This window comes from Protopterus annectens, chromosome 13.part0, assembly GCF_019279795.1.
Source record: "Protopterus annectens isolate FY-2018-M chromosome 13.part0, PAN1.0, whole genome shotgun sequence".
In the NCBI taxonomy this organism is placed as follows: Eukaryota; Metazoa; Chordata; order Ceratodontiformes; family Protopteridae; genus Protopterus; species Protopterus annectens.
Genome location: NC_056747.1, coordinates 565,365,594 through 565,383,523, shown reverse-complemented (window position 1 = coordinate 565,383,523; position 17,930 = coordinate 565,365,594). Strand labels below are relative to the sequence as shown.

General features: G+C 39.5%; 1 protein-coding gene across 1 annotated transcript in view; it reads right to left on the bottom strand.

The window, feature by feature from the left end:
- The window catches only part of NIPSNAP2 (nipsnap homolog 2), a gene marked incomplete in the record, with an annotated part of 268,658 nt that extends 268,101 nt beyond the window's left edge, over positions 1 to 557 (bottom strand). Inside the window, 1 exon segment of the mRNA XM_044054209.1 lies at positions 48 to 557. Within this exon segment, the coding sequence (XP_043910144.1) occupies positions 48 to 132 (85 nt within the window).
- Positions 558 to 17,930: the final 17,373 nt, after the last annotated feature.

Below are 17,930 nucleotides of genomic sequence, written 5' to 3'. Positions count from 1 at the left end.
ATATGACAAACATTAGAAACCTCACCCACCAGGAATCTCACCGCACTCAAGAAAAGACTGCCCGTACAATACCGGCACGGTGACCACCCGTTTTATTCTGACTCTCAATTCCTGAATAACTCGAAACGCCATTTTTGTTTAATTTTGTTGATGTAAATTGCCACGCCCTCAAGTAGGCAGAGTCAGTCAGGGAAATAGAGGAAAGGTAAAGCGTGTGTTTTGAAGTCGAGCAAAAGGCGAGGAAATTAGATCTCTTTATATAATTCTCTGACTCTTTAACACAGAAATATGTAACGAAAATGCATAGCTCCAATCATCATCAGCAAATCTCAACAGAATCGGGGACTAATCCAAAAATATAATCAGTTACACTTTTAAAATGTTAGACAAAATAAGAACGTGAAGTAATCATTCTCCGATGTAAAAGAAGTCTTGTAATTCTAATTATTGTCATTATTTATTAAGTGTAATTCACCACCTTTTCTCCAAAAGTAACCAGTTTTGGAAGGGATTATGAGGGACAGAGTTAAAAATTGAGTAAAAAAATCAATGACGTGACGTCTTCGAAAATCAGGGACAATTGAGAGGTATGCCAAATGGCCCACAATGATCAATGAAGAAGTTATATATATAAAAAAAAAACGCTTTTCAATACCTCTCAACCGTCCCTGATTTTCAGGAACGTCCTTGATTTTGACTCAAATTTTAGCGCTGTTCCACTTAATCCCTCCTAAAACTGATGACGTCGGGAAGAAAGGTGGTGAATTGCACTTAGTAAATAGTGACGATAATTAAGAGCTGTACACTTCTTTAACTTCAAAAGATGTAAATTTATTCACCTTCTCTTACTTTGTCAACGTCTCAAGTTAAAAGTACGAATATTTTAAAAGTGTCCCTGTCACATACCTCTTAGAGCAAGAAATCTGGACAGAGCCACGAATAAAAGTGGTACAAAGGCCCCAAAATAGTGTAATTTTTTTTAAATATTGCTCCTAGAAACTTAGAAAGCTGATTGAATAATAGGTTTTGCATTAGCGTGAATTTTCTGAAGGCTATGAAGTCTGATACTCAAATGTCTGTCATTATTTTCTAACTTCAATCTTTAATGATTTCCCACTAAGTTGCCTGAAAAACACAATTTTACGAAAAACGGATCAAAAATATGGGGCAAAAATCTGGGCATTCTGTCAAAATATGTACATTTGAGAGGTATGGACCCTGATTGTCTCTGATTCTGTTGACATTTGTCCCTGATTGGTTGTGAGCTATGGTGGTCTCTGATTCTGTTGACATTTGTCCCTGATTGGTTGTGAGCTATGGTGGAGAGTTTTAATGAAGTCAAAATGAAGAAGTACCTTTATCTATCCTTTGGTGCAATTAATTATTCAGTGTTTTATCACAAATAGAGCTGCGATTAGTGCTGCTCTGGGACAACTTGCTTCTATGCTGCTATGAGGTTGGCATAGCCCTGTGATTTATGGTTTGCAGACTTAGTCTTTCTCCCCATAAGTTTTACTGATTGGCACATAAAGTTAGCCAACGATCAAGGGGGCATATATACGGTATTAAATAAATAAATTACATTTATTTATTTTAGTCATTATCCTACTTTAATATCTTGTCATGTTCTATTTTCTACATGTATTATACTTTATCATTCAATTTTTCAGTTTCACGTTTTTCATAATGTGTGAGTGTTTGAGAGATACTATTATTTGTATTTTAATAAATCTTGTGAATCAGTATCACTTCAACATTTTCTTTGCTTGAGGTCCCTGTAAATAAATTTAAAAAAGTTGTTACATATGTTACTGTTCTATCATTGTTTTCTTCCTATGCTGAATCTGAAATTTAACTCTCAAATTCTAACACATCATACTGCACACAATAAATAATGCAGGATATCTGTCAGAGTGTGAATTTATAATGTATTTATTGTGTGCAGTGTGATGTGTTAGAATTTGAGAGTTAAAAACTCCTAGTGTATTTGATATATATTGGTGTTATATATTTTTGTAAAGTGTGTTTTTTTTCTCAGAATAGCTTTGTTTGGGGAGGGGAATTAAAAAGGGGCATTATGTTTTGTAGTAAACAAGGATGGGAGTGTACAACGTTGAGCATTACCACCATGACTGACAGCTGTTAATGAGCCATCGTTACATGCAAATTGATAAGTTTGGCAAGAGGATTAGTAGAGATGGTGAGGATTATGTTCTAAGAATCAATGTCCGATTTGAAAAAAAAAATCCTGGCTACAACCCTGAGCTGCACAGCACTTTGGTTCTCCACCATTTATTAGGTGGTGTGCTTCCTGTGGATTCAACATCTTCCCTGTGACCATGTGGGTTTTCATCAATCATGTGTTCTGTTTTCCTGCAACATCACAAAAGTCTGAAGTAGGGGAATTGGAAGTCATTTAGCTTTCCCATAGGTATGAATGTACTATGATGGGGTGACAACCATCCAGGATTACTGTCTTTGCATTGTGCCTGTTGTGTGCAGTGATAGGGTTCAGCTTCCCATTGACCCCAAATTAGATAAAATGGATAACTGAGGAATGAATGTTTTGCCTTAGATTCTTATGAGGGAGAGAGAAAATCAAGAGTATAGGTTCATAGGGAGGGCCGGCCTTAGCTGAAATGACGCCCTAGGCGAAGTAGTGCTCCGGCGCCCCTTAAGCCTCAGCCAAACCATACTCATGAAACACCCCTATATGAGTCACACCCACAGGTGAGTCACTCCACAAGAAAGCCACGCCAGTCATTTCCTTAACTTATTTAAATACATAGGAAGAAAAAGATACCTTGTAATGTAGTTAAACTGCAAATACCTTTGCATACGTATTTCATACTTTAAATATCAGAGCCAGATCATGGTCAAATAGGGCCCTAGGCAGGGTAATAGTCCACCCCCCCAGAGCAATCTCTACTGCAGCAACACCCAACCCCCCCAAGCAGCAGCCCCCTCCTCAGTTATTCCAGTGTTTGGCTAGTTCTCATCAGTTACCATACACACTGTTCAAATTTATCAGTGTGCATACTGTTATCTTATTTGCTCCTACAATGATTACAGATAGTGAAATAAAATAGTACAAACAGATAGCCATTTGCTAAACAAACAATACAGTCTTGCAATGAAAACAGACTTAGCATGAGCAGTAAACTTTTCTGCCCTTGAAACTCACATTCATTGAAATGGCAAAACTCACATTTATTGAAACGGCATGAAAACCCACATTCATAGAAAATGCATCTGACCAGTGGAGGATTAAGTTTACCTTTGGGCTGTTTTCAAAGCCATAGGTTCCTTGCACATTTTTCTAGGGCCATGCATACATGTATTTATTCTTTGATTCACCTTCCTGATTGTATTCAGTCATAGTCCTTGTATCACACAGCACCACTTGTTAAATGTGTTTTAAGCTTGTAGTTTTAAACATTCATTTAATAAACAATTAAACAAAATGTATGAACCAATAATGACAAAACTACCAAATTCAGAACATTTCCATCATTAAAGTCTACTCAAACTTCTGTCATTACAATACACATATACCAGCAAATATGCACAATCTCTGCAGAAATAAAAGCCATCTAAATAATTCTACATTAAAAAGATCTATAACCAATGAAGAGGTTGCTGCTAGCAAACAATGTTATACTTTGTTTCATCTACAAACAAAGTACCAGTTGCCCTTGAAGAATAAGCTGCCTATGTTACATTAAAAACATATAAGCTAATAATATTGCAACATGGAATGGATGGCAAGCTGACAACAGGTTCATAGTTACTTGGTATCTCCTCTAAAGGACGCCATTCTCAGGACTGAGACATTCATCTCCTTTAAAGTACAGTACAGTATCAGCAATCCATCTACTTACTGTGGGAGTAGAACACACAGCCTTCTGCTACTAACAACACAAACAGACTTGGCATAACCAGCACTAAACTTTTCTTCCCCTGAAGTACTCAGCTCCTTGTAAAGTCCACTTGACACTCAACTATATCTCTCAACTTTGCAGCACAAGACATCTGGAAAAATCCAAAATTTATTGGGGAGGGGGACAAAGGCCAAAAACCAGGGACACATGTTAAACATTGCTTGTATAATCTTAGAAAGTTGCTAGAATAAAATGCTATGCATTTCCTGAAAGATAGGAAGACTGAAACTTAAATGGATATCATTATTTAGTGAATTCAGTTCTCAGTGATTTTCCAGAAAAATACAAATTTTAAGAGGCACAGACCAAACATATGAGCCAAACATTCCAGACATTCTGTGAAAATCTGGATAGTTCAGTTATGGACTCAACTCCTTGCATCACAAGTGGTGATATGGGTAGATAATTCAGGCTCTTATTTCTTGTACCTAAGGTACATAGTTTGAGGCTGAATAACACTAACCACCAGGTATACTTAGCTGGGACATTTTACATACACGCACATGAAGCAGCAATTCTGTCTCAACATGAAGCAACCCCCCCCCCTCCACAGCAATAACAAGAAACAGAGCAATTCCGTCTCGGCCACAATAAAAAAACACACACTCTTACTCAAAAATAAAGAAAACACACAAAATTCATGTCTTGGCAGCACCTTACTTGAAAATGAAGCAGCAATAGCAGCATAACAAGAAGCAGAGCAGCGAAGGGTGTACTGTTGTAAAATTAAATAGGTGAAACAGGACGTGTGTGTGACAATGTACACACAGACCAGAAGAAAAGGAGGTGATGCTATGAAACATGAGGTGGACCACCCTTCTCACTCCCCCCCTTTAGCTATGCCACTGGTCACTCGTCCCTCACCCTAAGAGTTCTAGCGGCCTTTGAAAGCTAAGTTAATTAAATAAATATGAAATGTGCACTTTACGAGGCTGGCCTGTACAGTGCCCTAGGCGGTTGTCTACTTTGCATATGCCTAAGGCCAGCCGTGTTCATAGGTACTTATTAGGCATGTCATCCAGGAGATGACTGAGGTTAGCCCAATTTTTCCAGTTGCATCAGAGCACTGTCTGGTTAAGTGACTTGTTTGGAGTGACACAGCTGGCAAATAGAGGCTGACAGAATCAGAGCCTGGACTGCAGGAATCAGCTCAATAACAGCGCATAGCCTTAATCCTTTGCTCTTAGACACTTTGTCATCTGAAGCTCAACCAGTTTATAGTTGCTACTGACACAAAGTCTTACATTTTAGAGGGACCAGGGCATAATTTGGAATAGTATAAAGAAATACAAATTGACCGGGTCAACATTTGCACTTAACAATGAGGGACAGCAGACATAAACAAATGCTTTGTTAAGATGGTTGAGGCCAATTTTCAGTGGAGGCCTGAGAGCACTTTCTGGTTAAATGACTTGCTCAAAGTCATGCATTAGGCAAAGGTAGACATAATGAAACCTAGGGCTAAGATAAAGTTAATTATCAACTCATAACCTAAATCACCCACTCTGTCAGTCACACTGTCTGTCACCACATAATTCAGTTAAAAAACTATTGGAAAATTTTATTTCTATTAACTGACATTTTTTGTAGCATTAAAAAGTTTCAACCTGCAATTACTAGTGCTGTCGAGGGATTTTCAGTTCTCACTGGGGGGGGGGGGTATGCTTTGTATCCCCATCTACCTGCCAACCATCAACCCTCTGGTTATAAATTTACCCATTTGATCTTCTCCAAGACAACATTCCCCTTAGAGTTTCTTCTGATAATGGACAATATCCTCAACACCAGACAGTGGAAGTGTAAGGGTCTGCTATAATTTTCCTTCCATGTGGTCTTGCACACCTCTACTCACATTTACCAGAAAGCTACTCCCTATTAAAACTTGGCAAATCCATGTTCACATCCCTAGTTCATACTGTTTCTGCTTTACTACCATTTTATGGGAGTCAGCTTCACATCAGACTGGACCCCCCCTCCCCAAGATGGGCAAGACAGCATCACTTATTCCCATCCTCCTTGGTCAACTCCTCCAGTACCCAGGTCACTAATCTTAAGTGGGTCATCTGTGATGAAGTTAATGGTCATGAGACTTATCATGAAGATCAAGTTCAAAGAATGGCAAAAAATGAGCATAATAAGAAACAATATGAGGAAAACTGAATCACTTCATTAAATAGAATTTCTTTACAAAAAAAACATTGCTTTTCACCAGCCCTAAAGTTGAATTTGCCTAGAATCAATCACCTAGGTGACATCAATACAAATGACACAAGGAAGCCAATTAACTCTTATAGGAACATCTTGACACTACTGGGCAGACGGTAGACAAAGTAGTACACATAGTTTGTTTCCATTTCCATAGCAACTTCAAATGAGTGGTTTACTCTTGCACTTGGCTTCTTCAGTTCAAGATTGTACAAAAAAATCATAACTCTACCCAGTCTAGTTAATCTGTAGTACAGTAAGATGGAGTAAATGTGGGGTGCTAAAGTCAACAAAACTGGAACAAAATTATCATCCAGCCAAGTTTCCACTCTTCATACCATATCAGAATCATATCTAACATGGCATCAGGGGATCCCCAGGCTCTGGAACAGGATCCCCATCCAAGTGAAACAAGAGTCCATCCCTAATCTTATTTAAGTGAAACCTTGACCAATGGATGAAAAATTGGAAATTCACCCCGGGTCTGGCCCCATGTTTCTGATAGACAAAGGCAGACAACAATGTCCAAACTGACATGCACCCCCCCCCCACACACACACACGCATAACATCTAGAAACTTCAAACATACCTCCTCTTAATAAACATCCAGGATACATAGGGATACAGTTGGGCTGGATTGCATTGCTAGGCTTACAAAGGACCTGGTGGTTGTTAGCCTAGTATATACCTGTGAACCTATATTTGTATGTAGCAGGTCAGGCAAAATGCCTAGCTTGTTACGCACTGACTTGGCATTGAAATATAAGACCATAGGCACAGCTACAGGAATGCAGATCCCACCAAACTGTCCCAGATAACCAGAGGAACCATGGGTAGCCTACATAAAGTAAAGGTAGATCTATCTTTGAAACTTCACCCTCAGCAAACACAACTGAGCTCTGACACTGGTTGTAGCTCTTACACAGTAACCCATCAATGATGATAAGAGTGGAAACGAGTTGTTTTTTTAATAATATGCCAAACTTTTTACAAAATGTAAAAGTTTTTCTTTTTGTGGAAGCTACCAAGAACAATAGAAAGTAGCAACAGCAGGGTCCCTGTTTAAGTGAAACAGAATGCCACTACTGATAAAAATCTAACTGGATACAATGAAAAAGCAGTAAGCACATCTCATACAAAACATATAAATTAAGCTAATAGTTACAAGTATTAAGGAGATGACAAGAGTATATGCTACAACCACCATTTGAAGACAGATATAATAAGTAAAAATATACTGTGTAGGTGTAGAGCTGAAAAACAGAGCTGATAATCCCTGATGACTATAGCAAATCCATATAAACAATGTTCTCATCAGGTTCATTTGAGACAATATTATACAAAAATATATAAAGTGGCACTGAAATTATCGAAATACATTTCCAAGATGGTTGCTCATTAATCAACAGCTTAATTTCATCTCTCCCAATGTTAAAACTGAAACTGAGAAATAAAGAGTGCATTGATTCCTGACTCTTTTTGGTTGGAGAGTGAGTGTCTGTGCTTAACGTTCCTGATTGGTCTAGTTGCTATTCGAGGCATCTACTAGAAAAAGGCTACAAGCCTGCAGACCCTTGCAACATCTGGAACAAGACTGTGGATCACCAAACAGGCCGTGGCCTGTTTCTGTTTTTGGGATTGGTGCTAACATTTTGCTTCTGGTGAGAGAAGAAGCAAAGGAGTATTGTATCCCAACAGAGTGAAGCTGTGCTGAGACCAGCATTAGTAGTAGCCATTCATGCGACTCCCCTCTTTTCATCATTCTTGACAAGCTAATTCTTTATTTTCAGTAAGTACTGCTTGATTTCTTCCTAACTTTAGAATATCTGCCTAAATACTTCATCCTTTAATTTTCAGGGTCTATGTATTAGTTTCCCCTCAACTGTTTGGCAGCGCTCTGTACAGACTCAGTCACTTTGAGTGACATTTTTCCTGTAAAAGGCTCCAGTACTTAATATATTGAGCTCATATCCAGGCATGTCTAAAGGTCAGTTCCCTGTGCTTTCTCCTGTCAGCCTGGTGAACTTGGACATCCTGAGGAAATGTAGCAACTCCCTCATGTACACAGACAACCCTCTCCTCTTGCCTCCCAACACTATGACTTGTGAGAGATGCACATATATAGCCAAACTGGAAGCCAAGCACTCTTCAGCCAAGAGTGGATTAGCCAATCAAGAGGAGGTTAACACCTGCACCACACCACATTCAACATGTAGCCCTCCAGAACTTACACCACCACAACCCTCACATAGTAACACAAAACACACACCTACTTTCGTGGAGGCTATCAATAAAAATCTGCACAAACAACAGAGACCTCTGAGGCAGAAATGCAAACAACCACCACATCCCAGCACAAACCATGAAACATAGCTCACATAAACAGTGTGCCACTCAACCAGAGCCCATAAGGCAAAACAACTTACCGAATACACTAGTCATAGGTGACTCAATAGTAAGGCACACTGACATCCCATTCACTAGGTTGAATAAGGAGAAAGTTATGGTCAGCTGCCTGTCGGGTGCCAGGATCCACCACGTAACGCATGTACTTAGGTCACTCCATAACAGGTACAAATATGACTATGTCATTGTCCATGTTGGTGTGAATGACCTGAGACGTACCTCCTTGGACTACATGAAAAGAGACATAGAGGAGCTCTCGGATCTTGTAGCCCAGGCAGGTATGACCCTAGCTCTGAGTAACATCCTACTGTCACCCAGAATGATACCACAGTACAAGCAGAAAATTATTGACTTCAACAATTGGCTAAGTTTCTGGTGTCATTCTAAGGGGATCCAGTATCTGTCTGCCTGGGATGACATGATCGACAGACCTTGATGCTTCACCAGAAATGGCCTGCACCCGTCACCCCAGGGATTCCGGATACTGGCCAAGGCTCTTGCCACCCCCTATAGTGCCTTTTTTAGGTAATGACCTGAAGACAAAATTACCACCATAACAGCTACAAGCAAACTATATCTGAGGGTTATGCTACTTAATGCTAGAAGTCTAAATCTCAAAATGCACTCACTCGAAGCACTCCTTAAAATGGAGAGCATCAACATCTGTGCAGTGACCGAGACTTGATGCAGGGCTGCAGAGAGCACCCCTGCACTACCAGGCTATAATTCATACCACATTTGGTCCCTAAACCTGGACCGAAGCACTAAAGGCGGTGGTGTCTCCATATTCATAAAGGATATGTACACCTCCAGACTAGTAGCCCAACATAACGCATCAGAGATACTTCAGGTACAACTAACAATGGGTAAAACTGTAATCCAGGTTGTAGCCTGCTATAGATGCCCCACCATGTCCCAAGACTCCCACTCCACATTCCTAAAACAATGGAAAATATTAGGGTACAACCCAATACCCTTATACTGAGAGACATTAATTACCCCTCCATTAACTGGGAAAATTACTCATGTACCAACACACTTGCTCAATGTTTTCTGGAATTCATTAATTCCAACGCCCTGGACCAACTCATTCTTACCCCGACCAGGGGTAGAAACATCCTTGACCAGGTCATTACTAACATGGGCGACCATTGCTCTACACCAGTAATCAACTCCTCCCTGGTCGGATCTGACCACAAGCTAATCACCATGGATATCCACATCCCACCCTCACCCCCCAAAGGAAACCACTGTAAAAAACTTCTCCAAAGCCAGTTTTGGGCTTCCAAAAACAGAGGTGGCTAACTTCACGACACCCATGCAAATAGAAAATAGGTGCATGACTGCTAAATCATACACCAATGCACTGTATGAGCACATACACAAGTGCATGGAACGGGCCATACCAAACAGAACCAAGATGCTCTCCTCCAAAAAAAGGAAGCCAATCTGGTGGTCCCCCACCATAAACAAACTCTACAACAGAAGGAAAAAACTGTTGCAGAAAAGGTGAATTCCCAAGACTGGAAAAACTCCCTTGTTAGCCTCAGCAAAAAACTGAGATCCATCATCAAATCCTCTAAAGCTAGCTACGAAAACAAAATTGCTGCTGATTCTAAAGACAACCACAAGGCATTCTATAGTTATGTCAAGACTCTATATGGCAATACTCAAATCTGCTCTGAGTTACAGCACAATGGCAATACATATACAGAACCAACTGATATTGCCAACATATTGGCCGACAGGTTCAGTGTGAACTTTACCCCCATTTCACCCCCTGAATGGCCTATCATAATACCTGAGGAATGCGAAGTCCCTGTTATCGCAGCTACACAGGTAAAAAACGCACTGTCCAAAGCCAAGAATACAGCTTCCATGGGACCTGATAATATCCCTGTCTGCGTTCTACATGAATTACAAAGTGAACTGGCACCACACCTGAGTACCCTATTCAATCACAGTCTAATTTCAGGCTTTGTTCCTACCAAATGGCACACTGCTATGGTCATACCACTCCACAAAGGGGGAATGACTACAGTCCCTGGAACTACAGCCCCATTAGTCTGATGAGTCTGATATATAAGGCTATGGAGCGCATCATCATGGATCTTATAAATAAGGACATAGGGAATCTCCAACCTCTGGACCCCATGCAATTTGGGTTTGTGAAATGTAGATCATGCCTGCTCAACCTGATAGACTTCTTCAAGTCTGTCACCAGAGCTGTGGATGAGGGCAAGGTAGTTCACACAGCCTTCCTAGATCTTGCCAAGGCCTTTGACACCATCCCTCACTTAGGAATCATAGATAGACTCACTAAACTAGGCATAAACTCCTACATCATAAGATGGGTTGCCAACTGGCTCACTGATAGAACCCACACTGTGAAAATAGTGGACTCCAAATCTGACTACCTACCAGTTACAAGTGGTGTCCCACAGGGATCAGTCCTAGGTCCTCCCCTGTTTGGCATCTACTTCTCTGAAGTTCAAGCTAACACAAAGGGACTCTGGATGACCAAGTTTGCAGATGACTGCAAACTGAGAGCCATTATTGATTCTCCACTGATGAAGACATTCTACACAAGGCCTCACTGTCACCAATGTCTGATGCCAGAACCATGGCCTTAAGCTCAATGCCAAAAAGTGCATTGTCATTCTCTTTGGGAAAAAAAAAATTGGTGTCCATGAACTACCACATATGCGGTAGTCCACTAAACACCAAAGGTTTGATAAGAGACCTGGGGACACAGGTTGACAGTAACCTCTCCTTTGATAACCACATTGCCACTGTAGTCAGAAAGCCCGTCTATGTGGCACATCTCATTACAAAAGGTTTCTCATCCAGGAAGAAAGAGGTCATAATCCCTCTCTACTCATCCCTCATTAGACCTATTATAGAATACAATGCCCCATTTGGTATGTTCCTCACTAGACACCTACAACAACTGGAAAGGCCACAAAAATACCTCACTAAGAGGATCTTAGGACCTTAGACACATGCCCTATATGGACAGACTCAAAACACTCCAGCTATACTCTGACTCTTATTGCCTACTTAGAGATCATCTCTGCTTGACCTACAAAGCCATGTCTGACCCAGATCTGCTAGATATGTTACACCTAAAGAAATCCCAATCCCTCTGTGTCACATGCTCCAGGGACCTAAACCTCATTACCACAATAAACAGAACATGCTGCGGGGACAGTTTCCTAACCCAGAGACTTCCCATACTCTGGAACAAATGTCCCATTCACATCAAGCAGAGAACTTCACTGGCCCTCTTTAAATAAATCTTGACGAGTGGATGGGCAATAGGACATTCACCCTAGGGATCACTTCAGTGGCCTTGCTTGACAGGGACACTGGGAACTAACTTTGGGCGGCATGATGCCAGGGAATTTTCTTGGGCTAGGCTTATATAGGCTCCAGGGTCATTAGCCTACTACACACCTATGAACCTATGAAGACTCAGCTACTGCCAGTAAAGAAGAAATTTAGACAACCTAAAACAAAATCAACCAGAATAGATGAAGAGAAAACACTGGACTGGAAGAATTCTGTAACTATTCAGAAAAAAAGCAGCTCAAGCTTCAGCTTTAGTGCAAGAGATGGCTTCTAGTAATTTGGAGAACATAATAAATCAAATGTATTCAGAGGTGATTAAAATGCATTTAACATTTAAGATGTGTCTTAGCATGGTTAACCTTAATTTTAGGTTAGGTTTTGCTTGTGTGTGCACCTGTCTATTTATTTATTTTATTTATTTAACATTTGTTTATCCGGGAAGGTCCGACTCATACAGAGCCCATTTTCAGTGGTGGCCCGAGGAGAAACACTCCAGATACACGTCTTTGGAATGTGGGAGAAAACCAGAGCACTTGGAGGAAACCTACATGAACACAGGGACGATATGCAGACTCTGCACAGAACGCACCCCAGCCAAGAATTGAACTGGAGAATCTCTTGCTGTGAGGCGACAAAAGTAACTGCTGCACCACTGCGCCACCCACGTTGGGAAAACTGTTCCTGTCAGGAGGGTTAAACTTCATAATTTGAAGATGTATATAGTTTTGTGCGTTAGTTTTAAGTTAATAGGTTATGGGGGGTTCTAGGGGTGAGTTTGGTTTTATGTTTGAGGGGTATTCATTAAAACAAAAAGTCTGTTTTTTAAACAAGAAACATCTTTATTAAATTATCATGTATGACATAGGCAATCCTGCATTTATATAAATGAAAACAAACCATATTGATATAATTTTATTTACAAACATTGTACATCACAGACCATATTGACATAATTTTAATTGCAAATATTATAAATCACTTATAATCTAGCCAGTCATTGTCAATCAAACTTTACATAGCTCATTCATACCCTGCCTTATTTTTCAGCCTCGTTATTCCTCTACATATACTGTACCAGCAATTCCAATTTTTGCTGTGTAATTTGTTCCTACCATTTTCTAAAAATCCCAGTTCCAGTTGTTTTATCTCTGTTACTATATTCACTAATTCTAGTACAGTTGCTTTAGGCTTTGATTTCCATTTTCTAGTAATTGCTTTTTTTTTGCAGCCACCATAATTAGACTTAGCAAGGCCTTCCTATGTCTAGGCAATTCCAGTTCTGTATCATAACTCAAAAAATGATTTCCTTAGTTACACCAATTTGCTCACCCAGTATCTCCTACAGAGTAGTTTGCAGGGAACCTTTAAAGTTGGCCAACTCATTACACTCCCAGAAAATATTTTCCCAATTACCTCTTTCTTCCCATCACATCTCCAACATTTGCTGTCTACCTGAGGAAAAAATCTTTGGAGTCTACTTGGGGTATATAAATACCTATGTAAACACTCCCAAGCAAAGATCCTAAGTCTTCTAGAGTTTGTTGCATATTTGGGATACACACATATATCCCTAACTGTTTCTTTGTGAATTGTTTATCCAGTCTCTCTCCCCAATTCTTTCTAACCTCCTCTGATTGATTCTTGTAGTTATTGTGCAATATTTTTTATGCTGTACTAATTATTCCTTTTTACAGCAGCTTCTGTTCTAGATTCAACTAAAAACTCTACCAATGCTGATCTTTCATTTAGCATCCCCCTACTTCTTTCTCTTTGCCTATACTCTGATATCAATACTTGATAGGGAAGGCAGTCTCTTGCCTGAAGTCCAAGTAATTCTTGGCCTTTTCCTATTCTATTACCTTTCCCATTCTTATTATTTGCTCCCAATACCTTGGCTCTTTTGCCACTTTTCTCCAATACATTCCAGCCCCCTCTTGTTTGTTGTCTGTATCCTTAATTACAGTCATCCCTACTGGCATAATCTCTTTTCTCCCATTCCCTTGTTGGCTTAGATCTAATACTTTCTGCTACTTTATGAATATAATGTTCTGTATGGTTACTGTTCATAGGTTCATAGGTTGGTACTAGGCTATCGGCCCTAAGGCCTATGCAAGCCTAGCCATAACAATTCCCTGGAAATTTTTTCCCACAATATTTACTTCTCTGGGCCCCTGTCTAGCAGGGCGACTGACATGATCCCCGGGGTGAATTTCCTATCTCCCATCCAATCATCAAGGTTCCTTTTGAAGAGGGCCAATGAGGCGCTCTGCTTGACATGTACGGGCAGTCTATTCCAGAGTATGAGGAGTCTCTGGGTCAGGAACCTATCCCTCCAGCATGTTTTGTTATTCTCCTTAAGGATCTGCATTCAAAATCCCAGTTTCTCCTTGTTTCTTGAGCCCCCCCATTTCATCATCATCCCCTTCCACTTTGAATTATAAATTTCTGCTTGTGCTATATAGGAGCCTTAACTGTGTAGCTCTGAATACCCCTTCAAATCTGGTAATCCCAAATTGTCTTGTTCTGTGGGAAGAATGAACTTATCCTTCTTGACTATTGCTGTCAAATAAATCTTTCAGCTCTTTATTAATTGCTATCCACAATTTCTCCTCTGGTTGATAAAAATATGCTTAACCTGTGTATAAAACTAAAGGGACTAAACACATTTTAACTGCTTGTATCTTGCTATCCACATCCATATAACAGAGCTTCCAGTTTCTTAGTTTTTGTATTATCTTTTGTTTACATTCTTCACACATATCCTTAGCTGGCATACCAGAATCCTTTTTAATCCATGCTTCTAAATACTTCATTTTATCATGTCTCCATAAATATGGTTAGTGCTAAACCATTTTGTGTGTGGGTACATAATTTACAGCTAGTGCCCGTTAAAACAAAAATTCCTGTAAAATCTGACATAGTTTCCAATGGAAATGACAAGAAACAGATGTATAAAAGTTCAACCTTCCAAAAGTTATCAGATGCATGTAACACAAAAGCTGGAGAAAGACATTCAAAAAATGTCTTATATAATAGCTGGGGATAATAACTTCTTATCTTAATGAATACACTAAGCATATTATTTTGGAACATGAATGGAGTGATAGGTATAGACAAAAGGGAAAGTGTATTGAATTATATTAAAAAATGCAGAATGTAAATAGCAGTGCTATAGGAGACCCATGTGGAAAGAAATGAGCATGTCAATTTGATAAAGACATTATTTTAGGAGGGATATTCAGCAGAGCATCAGAGACAAAGGAAAAGGGGAGTATTTATACTAATTGCCAAAGGAGCTCATATAGTGATAGAAGAGGAAAAAAGAAATAGCAGATTTGTGGTAGTAAGGGACTACTGGCAAGGCTATAGAATTATGCTGGCATGTAATTATATTAAACCAAAAATTGCTATTATGGAGTTTACGAAAAAACTGGGAGCAATACTCAGCTTTCAGCAAGGAATATTACTTATAGGTGAAGACTGGAACTTGATTTGCAACAGCGAGGATGTGTCTGGGGGACATAGAAAAGAAAATACAAAAAATGGGGTAGATTTGTGAAGAAATTTAAGAAAATATTTGGTATGGAAGACATGAATTCAGTAGTAGAAACTTGGAGAGAATTTACATATTATTCCCCAAGGTACAATAACTGGAACATATGCATTTAATTGAAAGTTTTAATACACATCCAATAACTATTTCAAATGATATGCCAATAATTACTAAGATAAAATTTGAGGGTTATGAAGTACAAATGAGACACTGGCACTTCCCCATCAACCTGTTAAAAACAGAGGAATTTAAGGAATGCATTGTGGAAATTATTTGAGCGTTATTAGGAAAGATGGAAATTTCTTCAGAACTTATAGCTTGTGAGTGGGATAAAATGAAAGTGGGGTTTAAAAATAGGATAGAAATGGAAGAAAAGGAGATATAGTTTAGACATGTCAAGAATTATTTAGAGAGGCTGACAAAGTTTAAATATTGCAGAGTAAGGGGGATATCACAGAGTAATAAGAGGTACAAATGCAGAGTGCTAAAGAGAAAATAAAGGAGTATCTGGAAAATATGCATGTATTTAGAAAGATTTCTGTTAAGCAACTGTTTTTGCTAATAACTCTCCAGAGCATAAAAACATTTAGGACAATAACTTAGGCAACATAAAGTAGAAAGTGTTGTTGCTAAACGTAGGGAGCCTATAACAAGAAAAATAACTAGAGATCCTGTAAAGGTATTACAAATATTTTGGAAATTGTATGAAAATTTGAATAAAACAGAGGAATGTGGAAATCAAGAAAAAGCACACATGGAAATAGTTATGGAAGATTTGGGTATGCCAAGATTAAAGGTAGATGAGACTCAACAATTAAAGTTAAGATGGGAGGAGAAGAGCTAGAAACAGTGAAGTATAATCAATCTGCAGGAAAGTCTCCAGGAATAGATGGCATTCCTGTGGAAGTTTAAAAACTAGGAGGAAAGAAAGTGATAAAGATCTGAAAGGCTTTGTTTAATAGTATTTTAAAATGAGAGGAAGCACCAACATCCTGGAAGAAAGCTGTATTGGCTTTAATACCTAAAGATGGTAAAGACCCATTAGACCTAGCTTCATATAGGCCAGTTTTAATTTAAATGATAATTATAGCATGTTTATGTTTATAATTGCCAAGCTAATGGCAAAGGTGTTGCCAAAATTGATAGATGTAGATCAATGTGTTTTTTTGGAGGGAAGGCAAACATTTGACAACATTAATAGAATGATGAAGATCCAGAGGGAAGCAGAATGTAAAAAAGTACCACTGTTATTGGTGGGACTTGATGCAGAGAAAACATTTGACAGAGTAAGCTGGGATTTTATGAGTAGGGCAATGGAAGCATTTGCATTCCTTGATGATAAGGTTAATTAGAAGGATATATGAGGGATCAGAAGCAAAAATTAAAGTGGGTGGGTTCCTCTCTGATAAGTTGTGTCTGAACAGAGGAACCAGGCAAGGGTGTCCTCTCTCCACTTTGTTAATTGTGTTATATTTAGAGCCATTGGCAAAGAAAATAAGGGACTCAGAAACTCAAGGATATAATTGGTATGGTCATCAACAAAAGTTGGCTTTTTTTTTGCAGATGATATTATTTTGCACCTGATAAAACCAGAAAATGACACCTCAGTGTTGTGAAACATTATGAGACAGTTTCATGTCTTTTAGGTTCATAGGTTCATACTAGGCTATCTGCCCTAGGGCATTTATAAGCCTAGCCAGAGTGTATTTGGCTTTCACCACCCATTTAAATTAATTTTGCTATGCCCTTTTTCAAGGTTAGTATACTGTGCCTCTGTCTAACAGTGACAGAGAAGTGATACCCGGGGTAAACCTACGATCTCCCATCCACTCATCAAGATTCCTCTTGAAGAGAGTCAATGAGGGACTCTGCCTAACCTGGGCTGGGATTTTATTCCAGAGTGAAGGGAGCCTCTGGGTTATGAATCTGTCCCTCCAGCATGTCCTATTTATTTCAGTGCTGAGGTTCAAGTCTCTCGAGCGCGTAGCTCGATGGGATTTGGATTTTCTGAGGTGCAGCATGTCCATTAATTCCGGGTTGGACATGGCTTTATACGTCAGGCACAGATCGCCTCTGAGCAGGCGGTATGCCACCGAGTAGAGCTGGAGTTTCTTTAACCGGGCAGCATATGTCATCTGTTTGAGCCCTATGATCCTCTTGGTGAGGTACTTTTGGGGTCTTTCCAGTTGCTGCAGGTGTCTGGTAAGGTACATCCCAAAAGGGGCATTGTACTCAATTATGGGCCTGATGAGGGATGAGTAAAGAGGCACGATGACCTCCCCTGATCTAGATGTGAATCCCTTCATGATTAGGTGGGCTATATAAAATGTTTTTCTAACCACTTTGGCCACGTGGTTGTCAAATGAGAGATTGCTTATCAACTTGGGTCCCCAGGTCCCTAATTACTTCTTCTGTACTTAATGGATTACCACCTATGTGGTAATTTGTGGGCACTTTGTTTTTGCCAAAGGGG